Source organism: Mustela erminea, chromosome 4 (assembly GCF_009829155.1).
Source record: "Mustela erminea isolate mMusErm1 chromosome 4, mMusErm1.Pri, whole genome shotgun sequence".
Lineage (NCBI taxonomy): Eukaryota > Metazoa > Chordata > Mammalia > Carnivora > Mustelidae > Mustela > Mustela erminea.
In genome coordinates this window covers 111,822,044-111,839,044 of record NC_045617.1, presented here as the reverse complement: position 1 = coordinate 111,839,044, position 17,001 = coordinate 111,822,044, and the positions used below count along the sequence as shown (strand labels likewise).

General features: G+C 35.2%; 1 protein-coding gene across 7 annotated transcripts in view; it reads right to left on the bottom strand.

The window, feature by feature from the left end:
* Window positions 1–17,001, bottom strand: part of COL19A1 (collagen type XIX alpha 1 chain) — a 330,919-nt gene that overhangs the window by 162,421 nt on the left and 151,497 nt on the right. For all 7 annotated transcript variants that reach the window (XM_032340380.1, XM_032340381.1, XM_032340382.1 and 4 more), the window contains 2 exons: window positions 15,757–15,810; window positions 14,133–14,168 (listed from right to left, as the gene is read on the bottom strand). In XM_032340380.1, the coding sequence (XP_032196271.1) occupies window positions 14,133–14,168; window positions 15,757–15,810 (90 nt within the window). The remainder of the gene's footprint in view (window positions 1–14,132; window positions 14,169–15,756; window positions 15,811–17,001) is intronic.

Genomic DNA, 17,001 nt, shown 5'->3' with positions numbered 1-17,001 from the left:
TATTACAAGCACATAAATAGTGAATAAAAGGACAATACAAACTGCATTTAAAAAAAGATTCTCATATTTGCACAGAACCAAAGGGTAGAAGCCCAAGGGCAACATTTCATCATCATTACAACAAATATTTTGATGACCTCCATACACTCACAACAATAAATTAGGAAAAGAATAGAGAATTGACATTTACTGAGTACCTGCTATTGTATCAGGAATCCCACTGGCCACTTTACATAAGTGATTTAATTTAATAACTGTCAAAATAGAATTTTTCCTCCTCATAGGTGAGAAAATAAACTTCCTAGAGGTAACACTGAACATAAGTGGGGGAACCTGAGCTTTAAACTCAAATATATCTGACCCCAAAACTCAATTCTACTTCTAGTATGTTCTACTTCCACTTCCAAAGAAATATTTGGAGCATAAAATGTATTTAAATATGTATCATGTTAATCCACCAATAGGGTTTTAGGTAAACCTTAGCAGATTATTGGATCAAAAAATTGACATTTTTTGATACATGAAGATATTAAACTTCTTAGAAAATATTATATTGGGAAACTAAGAAGTGTTTGTAAGACAGAATGGTGTTCCATCAGAAATGGAATGAAAAATCAACAGCATAGACTGAAGGTAAGTAAGAATAGCAAAGTCCCAGAAAGCTCCTGAGGATTAGAATTGTTCAGAGGCTGAATGAGGCAGTGGTATTGTTAGCAAATGGTGTGGTAAATAAAAGAGCAACGACCTGTTAGGATTTGTTTAAAAGGGATACAAAGCACATTGTTGGAGATAATTCTCCATGAATCTTTGGCATTTCTGCTTGTTTTATGAAGGAGGCACTAACTGCTCTATGTTCCAAACCATCTTTTCACCTACCAGCCAAGCCACAAGGGAACCTAGAGAATTCAAAGTTAATTCTTCCCCAGCTGCCTAGATGTTCTTGTTGGCTTGATGTGGTCCTAGATCAAAAAGATAATGGCTACCTGACCAAATACGGCTCACACAGTAGTACCATTTTGGTGGCACACCAGGCTAACATAGGATACAGAATGGGTTTCTATAAGTTTTATTAAAAATGTGTCTGTTCTTGTTGATATATTGTATTGGAGTAATACTTCACATCAAGGGGAAAGAGCAGTTCAGAAACTTAAGGAACAAATCATCTGGTTTTCTAAGGTAGATCTGGATAATTTAAGGGATTTGTTCAGCTGGTTGGGTCTGGGATCCAGGGGAACATGGTTGAAATCAGTACTCTAGGTTGGCCTCATCTACCTGCTTGGAATCCTTTTAACAGTAGTCCTCATTAACTGTTAGATGGGACAAGTTGAACAGTTTTGGTCTCAGCCTGCTCAGGTAAGGTTAGTAAGAGTAGCTGATGCAGTGGTATACTCAGAGAAAAATCTGCCAGGAGCCAAGACAGTGTCAAAAAGACAGGTGGATACTGGTGGGAGACAATGGGTTTTTCCATGGCTCTTTCATACGTGTCTTGTGAGGGAGGTACTAATTGCTCTTTTCTACTTCTGTTATTATCTTTTTAAGAATGCTTATATCAAAAACCAAAGGGAAGATGTGCTCACTGGTCAGAATTTTAAAGATAACGTCTCCTTCTAGGACAAAGGGCTGTTTAAAAAGTTCATTGAAAAAGATTTGGGCTCCCAAAACTTGGAGTTCCTCAGTTGTGACACCAATCCATTGCACGTGCAGCACCTATCTGGGTTACTCCTGAGGCTTGGTGGCGAGGGCAACCAGTGCAAACACGAAGCTCACACTGCCTGCTGCCGTGAGAGATAATTGCCATACCTCTGACTCAGGATCTCGTGTCTTCTTCCAGGATCTGTTAAATTGTGGCAGGCTAATTGTTACCTTGCAAGTGGGGTAAAATTTCATACCTTTCACAGTTCTGGACACTGCTAAGTCCAACCCTTTCTCTATATTGTGGATATATCTAACTATTTTTTTTTTTTACATTTAATCTCTATTCTTTCAAAATAATGTGACAAAAGAGAGGATTTATTAAAATGTTACTAGAGGGATAGATATTACATCATATATAGCTAAATGAATTAGAATTCCTGAGGAAATTGAAAGGTGAAATAATAGAATTTCACAATTTGAATGACCTTTAAAAACCTTGTTTTGACCACTAAATATTAGTCAGCAACATGACCAAAATAAAGTAAATAAATAAAAATAGTTGCATACTTCAGGATAGACTTGAGTTTCTTGACCTTATATCTAGGGTTTATTTGTCAAAAGAAACTTTAATAATGAATTAAACCAGAGGAGGCTTCTATTCATGTCCGCGGTATATTAAACAGAAGGTAGGATTCTTCAAATAAGGAGATAATTCCAGTTGCCCACAAATGACATGTCTCTCAAACTGACAAAATATCAATGAGGGACAGTAAGTGACATCAGGATTGCCATTGTTGAAAATAATCAATATAGGATAAGGGAACTACCTACCCTAAATTAATCACTTTTAGTTGGAGGGAGGGCGTCTGCCTTTCATTATAATGTTCGAGTCAGGGATTAAATATTCCCCTATAGATATTCTACCCGTAGGATTTGGTGATATTTTATTTTGATAATATGTTTGTCGGTGAAAAACATCTGTCTTCTGCCTATGAAGAAATTTGTATTGAGTACCTACCCTGCACCAAGTACTACAAGTCGCAGGGAATGCGTATGATAGAAAGGGTTGCTATGCTCATAGAGACTACACTAGAAGTAAAAAAAGAAAATACTTTGATTCAGTTTATAGTTAATAATTTCCTTAAGATGAAAAAATTCTACCCATAAAGACACTGTGATTATACAAAAGTTGTCTTTGAACATTTCTCAGCAATTACTTCATAAAGGTCTCATTCCTATTGATACTCATTCCTATTGATGTTTTGCCTTTGAAGATTAGCATAATAACAATGAGAACACTAGCTAAACGTTAAATAGTACTTACTAGGAGCCAATCATTTTTCAGAAAGTTTTACAAATACTAATTCATTTAATCGTTACTTCAACGCTATGTAGTAGGAAATATTGTTATTCCATTTTATAGATGCTGAAAGTAGGGCACAGGGAAAAAGTCAAGTAACATGCTTAGGTTCAAACCCTGGATGAAGGGACGGGGTAACTCCTAAGCTATAATGCAAGAATTTTGGGTTTGTTAAAACAGTGGAATAGTTAAGTGGAATAAATATAATTCTAATTCTAAAATACCACTTTATAGATCAATACAAGGTTCCTACCCCAAATTTTTTCATATACATAGAGTAAAAATCAATTTAACTGATTTCTATGTATATCTGACTTAAATACACACTTGTCTCCCTATAATTTTTCAAATGGCTTTTCCATTTATAATTTTCTAATGGCATTTAAGATACATTTTAATGTATATTTTCTAGATCACTGAATATCTCATCATGAAAAAACAGCTCCTTCATAAAATTCCCTAACTGCTAGTGTATAGCACTTTTAGGAAAAAAAGTTTTATTCTTGAACTTTAAAATACATAACATAGAATTGTGATGAAAACAATTTGAAATGTCTTTTGAAACAGAAGCAAACTATAAACAGAAGGGCAGAAGGAGCTATTCTCAAATCATTTATCTAATGAAAGATACATAAATCACCTTCTGTCAAATGAGCTGATGGTATGTTTTTCCAAAACATAAATCTTCTCTGAGGCTGAACATAAATCTTTCTAGGGCCTTAAGCATCCACTCCCCTATATTTCGGCACAGAGTCAATAAAAATAGTTTTGTAGATAGAAATACCTTTTATTTTAATCAACTAAATCATTTATGTAAGTCTTTTGTCCATACATTAAAAAAATAATTGATTTTTAAGAATATTTGAAATCAAATCCCTTCTTTCTTCTGACGCACTAGTATCCTAAAAATCTCAATATTGAGCTTGATCAGCAGTTTTAGAAAGTTAATAGTGAATTAACTATGAATTATGCAACTTTTTAAGATAAACTTAATTCAAATTCAGGCAATTCATAGAAAGACCATATAAATAATTCAGATTTTGCTATGTAAGGGATTTTAAATAATCTTAATGGAATTGCCTATTAATTGCTATGCTACAACACATATATTTATGTGTAGATCTCAATATGTATGGTATACATATGCTGTAGATGATATATTTATTCAAGTCAAAACTAAAAGAAATTATGTTCTGTGGTATTTAACAAGAACTTTTCTATTTCATTCACCTAACAGGAGATAGTTATAGTTTCTTAGGAATTTTAGTAAGAAAACACTATTTTGTAGTTGTCTGTGATTTAAATGTATTTAAACTAAGTAACTGTTTAAATTATAACATAAGGATTCGAGTAAAAAATGATTTCCTCTTAAATAACTGTTTTCATGTAATACTGACATAACTACAGTTATACAAATACAAGTAGACTATATGCTAACTGCAAATGATCAGTGTGAAAATGATCAATCTTAAACAACTGTTTGCTTTTTCATAAATCAAATAGGTTCTAGGGAAGGCAACAACACAAGGGTTGTTTCTGTGTTCCCAGCACCTAGCACAGTATTCCACACATAAGCATTCAGGTCAAAGGGGAGAGAAACGGAGGGAATGGGCCACAGCATCCACTGAACTGATCATTATTGTATTTTCAACACATTAATTTTGAAAGAAAGAAAAACCCTATCTCAAGGTTTCCTTTATGTGAATACTATATGATTTCTTGTTTGTGGAGGCCACCTGTTAATTTGTGTGTCATCTGATTTACAAATGACCAGCTGAGATTTTTCTCTCAGTTGCATATGGTATTTAAGGTAGTTTCAATAGGGTCAGATCTGTGTTCCTTCTCTGTGCCTAATTTTCCCTTATGCTAGATTTATCCAGGGCCCAAGGGACTGGCTTTTTAGTAAGCATGTCTAAGACACTTCTGCTGTTGACTGACTTAACCTTTGGCTTCTATGTAAACATTTGGTGCCATCTGGATGAGTATTTAATAACTCCCCAAAGGGACAGAGCCAGAGTAACATAGTCATTTTCCTGGGAACTAAAATTAATGGATATATTCCATGAAATAACACTGTTCTACCCTCCTTCATCTGTCTCTTCTAATAGGACATGCAGAGGCCAAAAGAGAAAGGAGGGAAGAAGGCAGAGGTGTTAGCCAACTGCCTTATTTCAATCACATTCCCTGCCTCACTTCGGAAGCTTCAGTTAGGGATTTTGGCAAAACTTGACTGTAAAAACAGCAGTATGTTTTTTATATGAGGAATGTCTGTTAATAGTGTATAATAGTAAGAACATAGAAGATATGCAACAATGATAAGAAGTTATATGTAAAGACACACAATTATACATAAAGAAGTTATATTTAAAGTTATTGACTTCAAATGACAAAGAAGCAAATAATTTGCAGTAATTTTACTTGCACATTAAATGTAAGGATTTATATCTAGTATTTAAATGTAAAGTAGTGCTGGCAGGATGAGGAGAAAGGGCCCTCTTGCACTGTTGGTGGGAATGCAAATTGTTGTTGTCGTTCTGGAGAACCATATGGAGGGTCCTCAAAAAGTTAAAGATAGAACTACAATCCAGCACTGGCACTGCTAGGTATTTACCCAAAGAAAACAAAAGCACTTATTCAAAGTGTTACATGCACCCTGGTGTTTATAGCAGCATTGTCAACAGTAGTCAAATTATGGAAAGAGCCCAAATGTCCATCAATTGATGAATGCATAAAGAAGATGTGGTATATATAAATATAATGGGATATTATTCAGCCATCAAAAAGAATGAAATCTTGCCATTTGCAAGCACAAGGATGGAGCTAAAGCATAATATACTAAGTGAAATAAGTCAGTCCAAGAAAGATAAATACCATGATTTCACTCATATGTGGAATTTAAGAAATGAACATGGGAGGAAATAGAGAGACAAGCCAGAAAACAGACTCTTAACTATGGAGAACAAGCTAATAGTTACTAGAGGGGAGGTGGATGGGGGATGGGTTAAACAGGTGATGGGTACTAAGGAGGGCATTTGTGATGAGCACTGGGTCTTGTACATAAATGATGAATCACTGAATCCTACTCCAGAAACTAATACTGCTTTGGATGTTAACTAACTGGAATGTAAATAAAAACTTTTTTTAAAAAAGTAAAAACTGGTGTAAAATGTCACACTTAAAATAACATAAATAAACCACAAAATATTAACCTGTAATAGAGGATTTTTTATATTAAAATCTTAATGTTTCAGAATAATTTAGTAGAAGCTACTTTTACATAAATTTGCATTATGATCTTAGATAAATTGCATTTTGATCAAAGAAATTTGAATGTTATTATGATTTTTTTTATTCAGTGTTGGTTTTAGTTCATGCAAATAAACATCTGCTTTGTAAATGATAAATATCAAACAAAAGAGATATGTTAAATTTATCAGTAAATCACACCCCCCATTTTATTGGAATATAATTGACATATAACATTGTCTTAGTTTAAGATATAGAACCTGATGATTTGATACATGTGTATATAATCAAACACTTACCACAATAAGATTAGTTAACACTCTGTCAACTCACATAAGTACATTTTGTGTATGTGTGCTGATAATTTAAGATCTAATTTCTTAGCAACTTTCAAGTATTGTTAACTATTGTCATCATGCTGTGCATTAGATCCCCAGAACTTAGCCATCTTATAATTGGAAGTTCGACCAACATCTCTCCATTTCCCCCATCCCCTATCCCTAGCAACCACCAGTCCACTCACTGTTCCTATGAATTCTGTTTCATTAGATTCTACATATAAGCGAGAACATGAGTATCCATCTTTCTCTGACTTATTTCACTCTGCATAATGCCTTCAAGGTCCATCCATGCTGTTGCTAATGACAGGATTTCCTTCTTTTTATGGCTGAATAATTATACACATATACTGCACACATTACATGTTCTTTATCTACTCATCTGTTGAAGGACACTCAGGGTTGTTTCCACATTCTGGCTATTGTGAATCTACGAGCGTCATGAATTCAAGTGTCCAACTTTCTCTCCAGCTTTGGGAATTTTTCAACCATTATTTCTTTAAATAAGCTTTCTACCCATTTCTCCTCTCTTCTCTTTTTGGTACTCCAATAATGCATAGATCATTTCTATTAATGATATCCCATATTTCATGTAGGCTTTCTTTTCTCGTTTTCATTCTTTTTTCTGTTCTGTTCTGACTGGACTTGGCTTCTACTTGACAGATTCTTTCTTCTGCTTGTCTGTTGTATGCTCTCAACTGCATTTTCTTTTCATTTCATTTACTGGAGTCTTCAGCTCCAGGATTTATCTGGTTCTTTTTTATGATTTCTCTCTCATTTTGTTCATGTATTATTTTCCCGATTTCATTGAACTGTCTTTCTTGTAAGCTCATTGAACTATCTTAAAACTACTTTGAATTCTTAATTAGGAAAATTGCATATCTCTATTTCTTTGGGATCTGTTATTGCAAAATTATTGCATTCTTTGGTAATGTTATGTTTCCTTGATTTTTAGTGTTCCTTGAAGTCTTTTTTTGTCTTCATATTTGATTTTTTTAAATTTTAAGATTTTATTTATTTGTCAGAGAGAGCAAGAAAGAGAGCACAAGCACGGGGGAGACAGAGAAGCCCGAAGTGGGGCTCAATCTCAGGACCACTCACTAGTCCTCTGCAAAGGCTCATTCCTGCTGCCCTTGGGAGCATACACATGAAGCTGGCCATGAGGTTGGTATCTGTGGAGGTGAGGTGCATGGAACTTTGGAGGTGCCTGTGGGCCATTAGGGGGAGAATCAAAGGTGAGGAATGCCCAGAGGCTTGTGAGTGAGTTTCCTAATGGAGTCTAGGGTATGTACACTCAGTGGGATTCACATTCCTTTGGTGCCCTCTGAGAGCTCTACCTGCTCTTTTTTCCCCAGGGTTACCCACCCTATCACACAGCACATCTCAGTATTTTGGATGAGGCAAGAAGGAAGTGAGTTTCTTTGGCAGCGTCCTGCATCACTGGGACAGGTGAGTTCTCATTCTCAAGCTCTCACTTTCCCCAACAGGAGAAATCAAGGGCTGAAAAGGTGTCTCTTGGCATTGAGCTGTGCAGCCGTGGGGAGGGCTGATGCATGTAGATTGAAACTGTTCTTTCACTCTTCTCAGATTTCTTGGCTTCAGTGGTATGCGGGAACTTCTCCCCTAGACCCCACTAGACTTCTTTCTGGACTTCCACAAAGCTATCTTATCCACGGGTGATTGTCTAAATTGATGTTCTTTAGGAGGAATATGGTAGAAAATACTTATTCCACTATGACAACAATTTCCAGTAATTCACTTGTTAAGTGTCATTGTGGCACTCATTCTAGGTATGGTGGCAACCCAATAAGCTTCAGAAAAAGGTGATTTGATGATATTTTTAAAATGAGAATTTTAAAATGTACATGTACATGCAAAATTTATTTATAAGGGAATAATTCTTTTGTTGTTAATAAGCAGTTGCTTAGAGAATTTCTGCTGGAATCATGGTACAATCTGATTTTATTTGGTTTCTATTTGTGCTATTGAAAGCAAAAGTCCCAAATTATAGCAACTGATTTAATATTTTTATGAATTAGCTGCCAAATTTGACATTTTAGTTAAACAAAGTACTGAGAGATGAGTAATAAATCAGGCAAGATAAGGTAAAACCTAAAACTGTAGATCAAAGACTTTTGTTTCAATTCATACTTTTCTGTCAGAATCAAGTCATAGGAATCATAGATTTATTCTATTTGGCTAGCACTCTGCTCTTTTTTTAATGTTATAAAAAATTGACTTTAGAGAACTTCAATAAACAAATGACTGTAAAACAATAAAAATGGAATAAGCAGCACAAAAATTTTGTGACAAAGAAAACATCAGTCCAAATTATTTCACCAAAATCATTATATAAGAGCTGATTCTTGGGGCGCCTGGGTGGCTCAGTGGGTTAAGCCGCTGCCTTCGGCTCAGGTCATGATCTCAGGGTCCTGGGATCAAGTCCCGCATTGGGCTCTCTGCTCAGCAGGGAGCCTGCTTCCTTCTCTCTCTCTCTGCCTGCCTCTCAGTGTACTTGTAATTTCTCTCTGTCAAATAAATAAATAAAATCTTTAAAAAAAAAAAAAGAGCTGATTCTTATTTTTATACAAACTAAGATAAAGAGAGATAATAAATGGAATCAATGAGGTTAAAAAGCAAAGATTAAAATACCTACAAAGACAAGATTCATTAAACATCACTTTTTTTTTTTCCCCTTCAGGACACACTATGTGCTAAACCCTGTTCTGTGTGCTTAGAATTCAACAATGAACAAAAGTCACAGAGAACCTTTGCCTCTCATGGGATTAATAGTCAAATGTAAAGTAATATTGACAATAAACATAATAAATATATAATATAAATATAATAGGCATTTTAAGTGATACATTAGAAAGTAATAAATGCTATAGAGAAAATGAAAAAAATGCAGCACTAATGGGTGTTAGAAATTCTGTGTTTCTGTGTGTGTGTATGCGTGTAGGGCAGTTCAATGTGGTCATTGTTAAAACTTAAAGGAAGTAGCTATGCTCCTTGCTAGAGCAGGAAGGAGAAACAGCAATGCAAACCTCAAGTGGGGGTGAGCCCAGGCTTGCTTGAAGTGCAAGAATGCCATTGTTGCGGAATAAAGTTACCGAAAAGAGAAGAATGAGAGATGAAGTAAAAAATGCGGCAAGAGTTGAATCCTGGGAGACCTTGTAAGCTAGGCCATTGTATAGATTTGGGCTTTTACTATGAGTCAAATTGAGAAACACTGGAGATTTTGAACAGAAGCACGATGAGGAAATCTTCCTGGCTTCCGTGTTTCCGTAAAACTCAAGGAGATCAAAGGAAGAAGTAGGGAGTCCGTTAACTGGGTACTGAAATGTGAGAGTAAGTCAGATTCAGATATATATCGAAGGTAAGGCAAATAGAATAAATAATCTGTAAAGCCGATTCACTTGTGTTCACAGATGTAAAGTTTCTAAGTACATGAAAAATAATCCAGCACTGTATAAAAAAAATTATCATGGACAAAATTTCCCAAGTTAGGTGAAATACATACATTTACAGATCAAAGAAGCTCAGGAAAAGTAGGAAAAATCTTAAGATAAGCACACCTACATCAGATGATCTGTGAACATCTAATGGACAGTACGGGAAAGGAACCACTAATCTATGGAATGAAGCAACAAGTCTGCAGTGCAACTGGCAGCTGAATGCTAAGCCCTGTGACTCAAAGTGTGGTCTGAGGACCAGCAGCCACCTGCACCCCCAGTTAGAAATGTAGAATATCACACATACAAGGACTTAATCAAATAAAATAGGTATACAAACAAGACCCCTGAATGTTCTTGGGCACAATAAATTCTGAGAAGCATTAAGACACCTGAGCTCACTGCAGTTCTTGAATGGCTGGGTTAAGGCTGTAATTAAAGGTGTCTTCCTAGTCCTAAATCCTCCACTTAACCAAGCAGACTTCAATCTTAATTTAGTTTTACTAGTGTGCCTCCCTAGTGGAAAGAGACATTTCTTTATTACGATGCATTAGGTTGGATTTCAGACGAAAGTCAGACTTCTTCAAAAGTCTAAAAGAATTTTTTGAATAGGAAGAAAGCTTGTTCCATTCCATTGCCCATATGCAACAGCTTTCAATTACAGCTGCATATTTAGAACTACCCCAGGAGATTTAAAACATACTGGTCCACACCAGATCTACTGAATTTTAATTTCTGGGGGTGGAGCCACAGATTGGTAAGTTTTAAAGCTCTCTGGTGAATTTACTGTGCAATTAGCTTTGAGAACCACTATGAATGAATTCTCAGTTTATTGACTCATAAAAAATGCCTCCTTTATTCTGAATATAGCGGAGTCAATATAGCTTTCAAGTTTATCTTCCTTGAAAACTATTATCAATCACTTCATTAAAATGTATTAATCTACATCATAAAATCAATTAAATAGTTAGTACATGGTAAGGTGGTATGCATTTTGCTTCATCCCTATTTCATATTTAACAGTCAATTGTTTTTTTAAGAATTTTTAAAGTATTTATTTAATTTCCAAGTTTTCATTCATTCATTCATTCATTCTTTCACTCATTCAGTTTTTTAGGAGTGAATGGGAGCATGAGCTCAGGGGCAGGAGGAGGGGACAGGGAGGAGTAGAAAGAGAGAGAATCTTAAGTAGGCTCCACACCCAGAGTGGAGCCTGACACAGGGCTTGATCTCATGACCCTGAGATCATGACCTGAGCCGAAATCAAGAGTCGGATGCTTAACTAAGCCACCCAGATGCCCCCAATTTTTTATTTAAATTCCAGTTAGTTAACATTCAGTATAATATTAGTTTCAGGTGTAGGATTTAGTAATTCATCAGATTTAGTAATTCATCACTTACATACAATACCCAGTGCTCATCACAAGTTCACTCCCTAATGCCCATCACCTATTTCACCTATCTCCTCACCCACTTCCCCTCCAATAACCCTCAGTTTGTTCTCTATAGTTAAGAGTCTATCTCCTGGTTTGCCTCTTTTTTTTTTTTTTTAACTCTTATGTTCACATGTTTTGTTTCTTAAATTCCACATATGAATGAAACCATATGGTATTTGTCCTTCTTGGACTAAGTTATTTCACTTAGTATAATGCTCTTTAGCTCCATTCATGTCATTGCAAATGACAAGAGTCCATTTTTTATGGCTGAGTAATATTCCATCACACACACACACACACACACACACACACACACCCACAATCTCTTTATCCATTCATCAGCTGATGGACATTTGGGCTCTTTACATAATTTGGCTATTGTTGATAATGCTGTTGCAAACAACAAGATGTGTGTGTCCCTTCGAATTAATATTTTTGTATCCTTTGGGTGAGTGCCGAGTAATACAATTGCTGGATCACAGGGAGTTGTAGTTTTAACTTTCTGGGGAACCTCCACTCTCCAGAGTGGCTGCACCAGTTTGTATTCCCACCAACAGTGTAAGAGGCTTCCCTTCTCTCCACAACCTCACCAACAACTGTTGTTTCCTATGTTGTTAATTTTAGCCATTCTGACCGGTCTGAGGTGGCATCTCATCGTGGTTTTGATGTGTACTTCCCTGATGATGAGTGATGTTGAGCTTCTTTTCATGTGTCTGTTGGGCATCTGTATGTCTTCTTTGGAAAAATGTCTATTCAGGTCTCTGCCCATTTTTTAACAGTTGATAATAAAGTTATGACATAAGCATAAAACTAGTAATATCCAAATAATACTAATATTTAACTATGAAATAAAACATTTCATTTCACAGTGGCTTTGCCTTGTTATATTTTTATGGACAAATTCACTTGTACTCCCTCAGTGTCTGCCAGCTAAAGAGTACAGGGACATCTTTAAGGTGTTATTTGGTAGGAAGACAATAACTGTTATTAAAAATCCATAAAATAGGGACGCCTGGGTGGCTCAGTTGGTTAAGTGTCCGACTCTTGATTTTGGCTCAGGCCCTGATCTCAAAGTCATGAGGTCAAGCCTAGTTTTGGGCTCTACTCTGGATGTGGAGCCTACTTACGATTCCTTCTCTCCTTCTCCCTTTGCCCCTCTCCTCATGCACAGGCACTCTCCCTCTCCACCTCTTAAAAAAAGAAAATCCATAAAATATATCTATTCCAATACAGTTTTCTGGGTAAGGGGCCAAAACTGCATTATCAGATGAAATGATAAACAAAGACTACATTTTGCCCTTCAAACACAAGTTAGAAAGGACTAGGAAATCAGATAACTAAGTGGAGTGGGTGAACATGTAACTTACAAAAGAAAGCATGTGACTTAAATAAAATAAGCAGGCTTAAGTCTAAATCACTGCCAAATAGCTTTAAAAATAAACTCCACAAAGTATAAAAAAGCTGACTAATATGCAGTTAAAACCACCTCTCAAATAGTTTTCATTTCCACTTTGAAAATAAAAGCTTCCAGCACAGAATTCCATTGTAAATTGAATTTGGTTATTTCTAACTAAGTCATGTGTTTGATTCCTTAGATTTTTTTCATTTATAAAGAAATATTTGTCCCTTAAGAAAGCACTTCAAAAATTATTTGCATAAGACATTATTAAGGTATTGTTCGGAATGACATTTCCAAGTACAAAGATAAATATGAACGTTATCAAAGCCACACAGTTGTTGAGATTACTGTGCTGCCTTGTTGGGAAGAGCTCAACACAGATGCTAGAAGATTTCTTTTTAAACCTGACCTTCTGTGATCAGAATTGGTCTGAAAACCAATGATTTCAAGTCTTAATTTATGTCATTAGATAATATCAACATAAAACTCAAGAGACTTCAGGCTACAAGTGATCTTATTTAAGAAAGTTTCCTTTTTCCTACTAAGCTTAGAGTCATTGTTAGACCAGGCCTTTAAGTTAAATGAGAGCCTTTAATGTCTTATGAAGAAAATCTATAGCAGTAAATTATATCCAAATATAAAGTCATTATATATTTATGATTAAGTGCTTAATAAATGATGAACCATTTAATTGAGAACAATCCCATTATGTGCACATTAGAAACTTTTCTCATAAATCTGTTACAGAAATATCAGCCTTTTATCACTTGTAAATCTTAGAAGCTAATCACAAGGGAAAAAGCAATTGTCTTGGACAGGTTTTGGGGAATGGAACAATCAGTTTAAACAGGTAGCTGTTTTTAATCCATTGGGCAATTATAGTTTATTTTGTTCTTTTACAGTTTTTAGAATAAGTAGAACAGTCTCTGCTTCCATTAACTTTAAATGTCTTGTTAAGAATGTATAATCAAACATTCTAGGGGCACAATTATGAACCATATGGAGGGTAGAGAAAATTGTTCAGGACTGGCACCGCCTCCAGACTTTCCTCGTAACTACTGGTATGACCTCGGGTTAAGTATTTCACTGATGTGGGCAGCTGCCCCATCTTTAAAATCTGGAGGTTTGGCTAGATCTACTCTAAGGTCACTTTCATTTCTCAAAATATCCTAAAGCTTAAATTTTGGTTTAGTCATGATGTAGTGTGAATAATGAAGAGGATAACATATTTCAATTTTGAATTCTGATCTCAGGAATACTTACAGTTAAGGCTGGTGGTCCTGGAGGTCCTGTCTCTCCCTAAAATAGATTTTAAAAAGTTGCCATTAGTAATAATCTTTTCTTGCACATTTTATTTATAAGTGTTTTGAATGAACAGAAGCAATATATAGATAAATTCTGAAGGAGAAAATAGAATTTCATCTTGATAGGAGTCTGCATAATGAAAAATGTATCATGTGCTTTAAACTCTCATGATATAAATACCACCTTGTGCACCCCCATGCTTTCTGCAGAACTTGTTTTGAAAAGCTAAAATAATCTAATTTTCTATTCTTTTGTCTACTAACCCAAAATTAGAAAGAATATCTCTTCAAATATGGTTACTTGCCAATGGAGCAGCTGGGAAGTGTCACAACGACAGATAATTTTTCTGACAAAGTTAGTATGAGGATCAGCAGAAATAATAAGTGCATCTCCCCACTTCATGCCTCCCAGCTGCAAGCAGCAGTCCCATTGCCTCTTACAAAGCTCTGCTAAACTGACGTTGCACTTGCCGTCAATTTTAAGAGGTTTTGTCTATATTAACGTATTTTTAAATACCAAAATTGTTTCACTGACCTAAGTGAATACAAATTACCAGGTGGATATATTAAGAAGCTTTAAAAAATCTTTATAAAATGGCTCATCTAAAAATTTACTATTTTCTGTCTTATGTATTGCCTCTATGCTTTTTTGTATATCAGGACTCCTATTTATTTAATAAGAACTCTTAATCATTAAGATCAAAAATCATTGCTATAAGGCTTTTTAGGTGGACATTATTGAGACCTTATACCTTGTAGTATGAAGCTCGGAGATACATTCTCATGTTGAGAGTATCTCTGTAACTTTTTCTTTACTCCTCTAACATAGTCATCTCAAAATTTAAGGCTTAGTATTGAGTAATCATTACTTTTTGGAACAATTGAATAAAAATAGCCAATACTCGTTAAGGAACATCGACATAGCTTAACTCGGTCACTGAGGACCAAATTGTAAGATAAATTTTAACAGAGAGGTAAATATTGAAGCCAGACAAGGATTCCCAAATGTGCTGACAATAGAGAACAAAATACAGTATAAAACACCTGCACATATAATTCTCATCAAATTGGGATCATCCAATGACCTTATTCTGAATGACTCTTGCTTTTAGTACTTCTAAATCTCTTTTCAAGGTCACAGCCAATAGATCATTATAAAATGGCATGACAGAAAAATGGCAGGAAATGAAGCGTTCAGACCAAGACTGAGTTAAAAAGTTAACCTCCTTCCCCCCAAAGGCCACCTGCTTCACCATTATGGTAGCAGTACAGTGCTACTGGCAAAGTTCCCTGATACAAGGCACAGTTGCTAATTTGGCAATGGAATAGCTAATGCTGTTAAGTGAGGGAGAGAAAGTGAAATCTTATAAACACAAATTAATGTCAACTAGCAGTTGTGCATTTAGTCTCTTCAAACTAATTAAATGAACCAAAAGGCTTTTCTTCAGATGCTTTTAACATAACAGCCTTTGGTTAATTTTAACAAAATTAACTTTTGGCAGTTAGAACGTATGCAGTTAGAACGCATACATTCTCAGAGCTTTCTTAAGAAAAACTGGCATGTCTCAGGGTGAATACGATACCTTTTCTCCTTTGGGGCCAGGTGGACCACGAGGACCCAAGTCACCTTTTAAACCCTGTATGAAGAATACAACCAATGTAATTTCTATATACAATTCACAGAAAGATTGAATTTCTAACAAATCATTAGTCACAAAATAAATCATAATTTACTGAACTCCCAACTCCCATTCTTTAGTTTGTAGTATAGAGAGAAAGAGAGACAACTGGCACTAAAATGATAAGCAACATCTGCGTTGTGGTGAGTACAGATACATTAAATCAGCGTGAGTCCTGAATACTGCATATTTGTGCAACTTTGCTTCCTGCTAAAATTACATTAATTCACCATCTGGGAGAACATCATTTAGATCTATATGAGCTTTTAAGTATCCACTTTGGATTAAATTTGTGGATGTTGTAAATACCTTTGATTTAGCATTGATTTGGCCTTTATAAAGCTTGCCAAAAAAATTCAAGAATTAAATAAAAAAACATTTTTATGTATCTATCAAGTAATCTAATTGTGAAGGAAAAATAAATGAAGGATATCTTCTTTCCCTATCACTCACAACCTGAAGCTACAACATAGTCTCTTTCCTGTTTTAAAGTATTTTAGTTCTCTAGTTCCTATTTTTTTTAAACCTGGATTTATAAAGATATTTAATCAAACTATATAAGACATAGAGTATCAGATAAATATGTTCATGAATCTTCTGGACTCTTGGGTGTTTCAGTGGATATTTTGTTGACCAGACTCAGAAATGACAGCTCTCAGGAACACTGTGATAGATTTCAGGGGCGTTCTACAGTTGAAGGTTTTCACAGTGTAAACAGAAAGTTAGATAGACACATCCTGACTGTGTGCCAAATAGAAAAAAAATATCTTCCTTCATCATTGATTTAACACATTGGATGAGGGAAGAACAATCATGGAAAAAAGAAATATTCTGAAGCCACACAATGCACAGTCTATGTCCAGACATCTTACTTTTCCTGGCTGAGGGATCCATCTCTCGTGGCACTGACATTTTGTAGTCAATAAACAATGTCAAATGCCAGCAGCTTTAACTACTTAATATAGAAGCCCATGATAAATTTCAAGAAATGAAGGAAAACTGGATACTTAAAATAATCTTGTAGAGGTTATGTGAAAACCGTCGTCTTACACCTTAAGGGAAAAGATTTAACGGATGAAAACAGCATGTGATTGGCAAAAAACACTTCACAACTATAGAAATACTTTTCAGGATGAAACTCATAGGTAT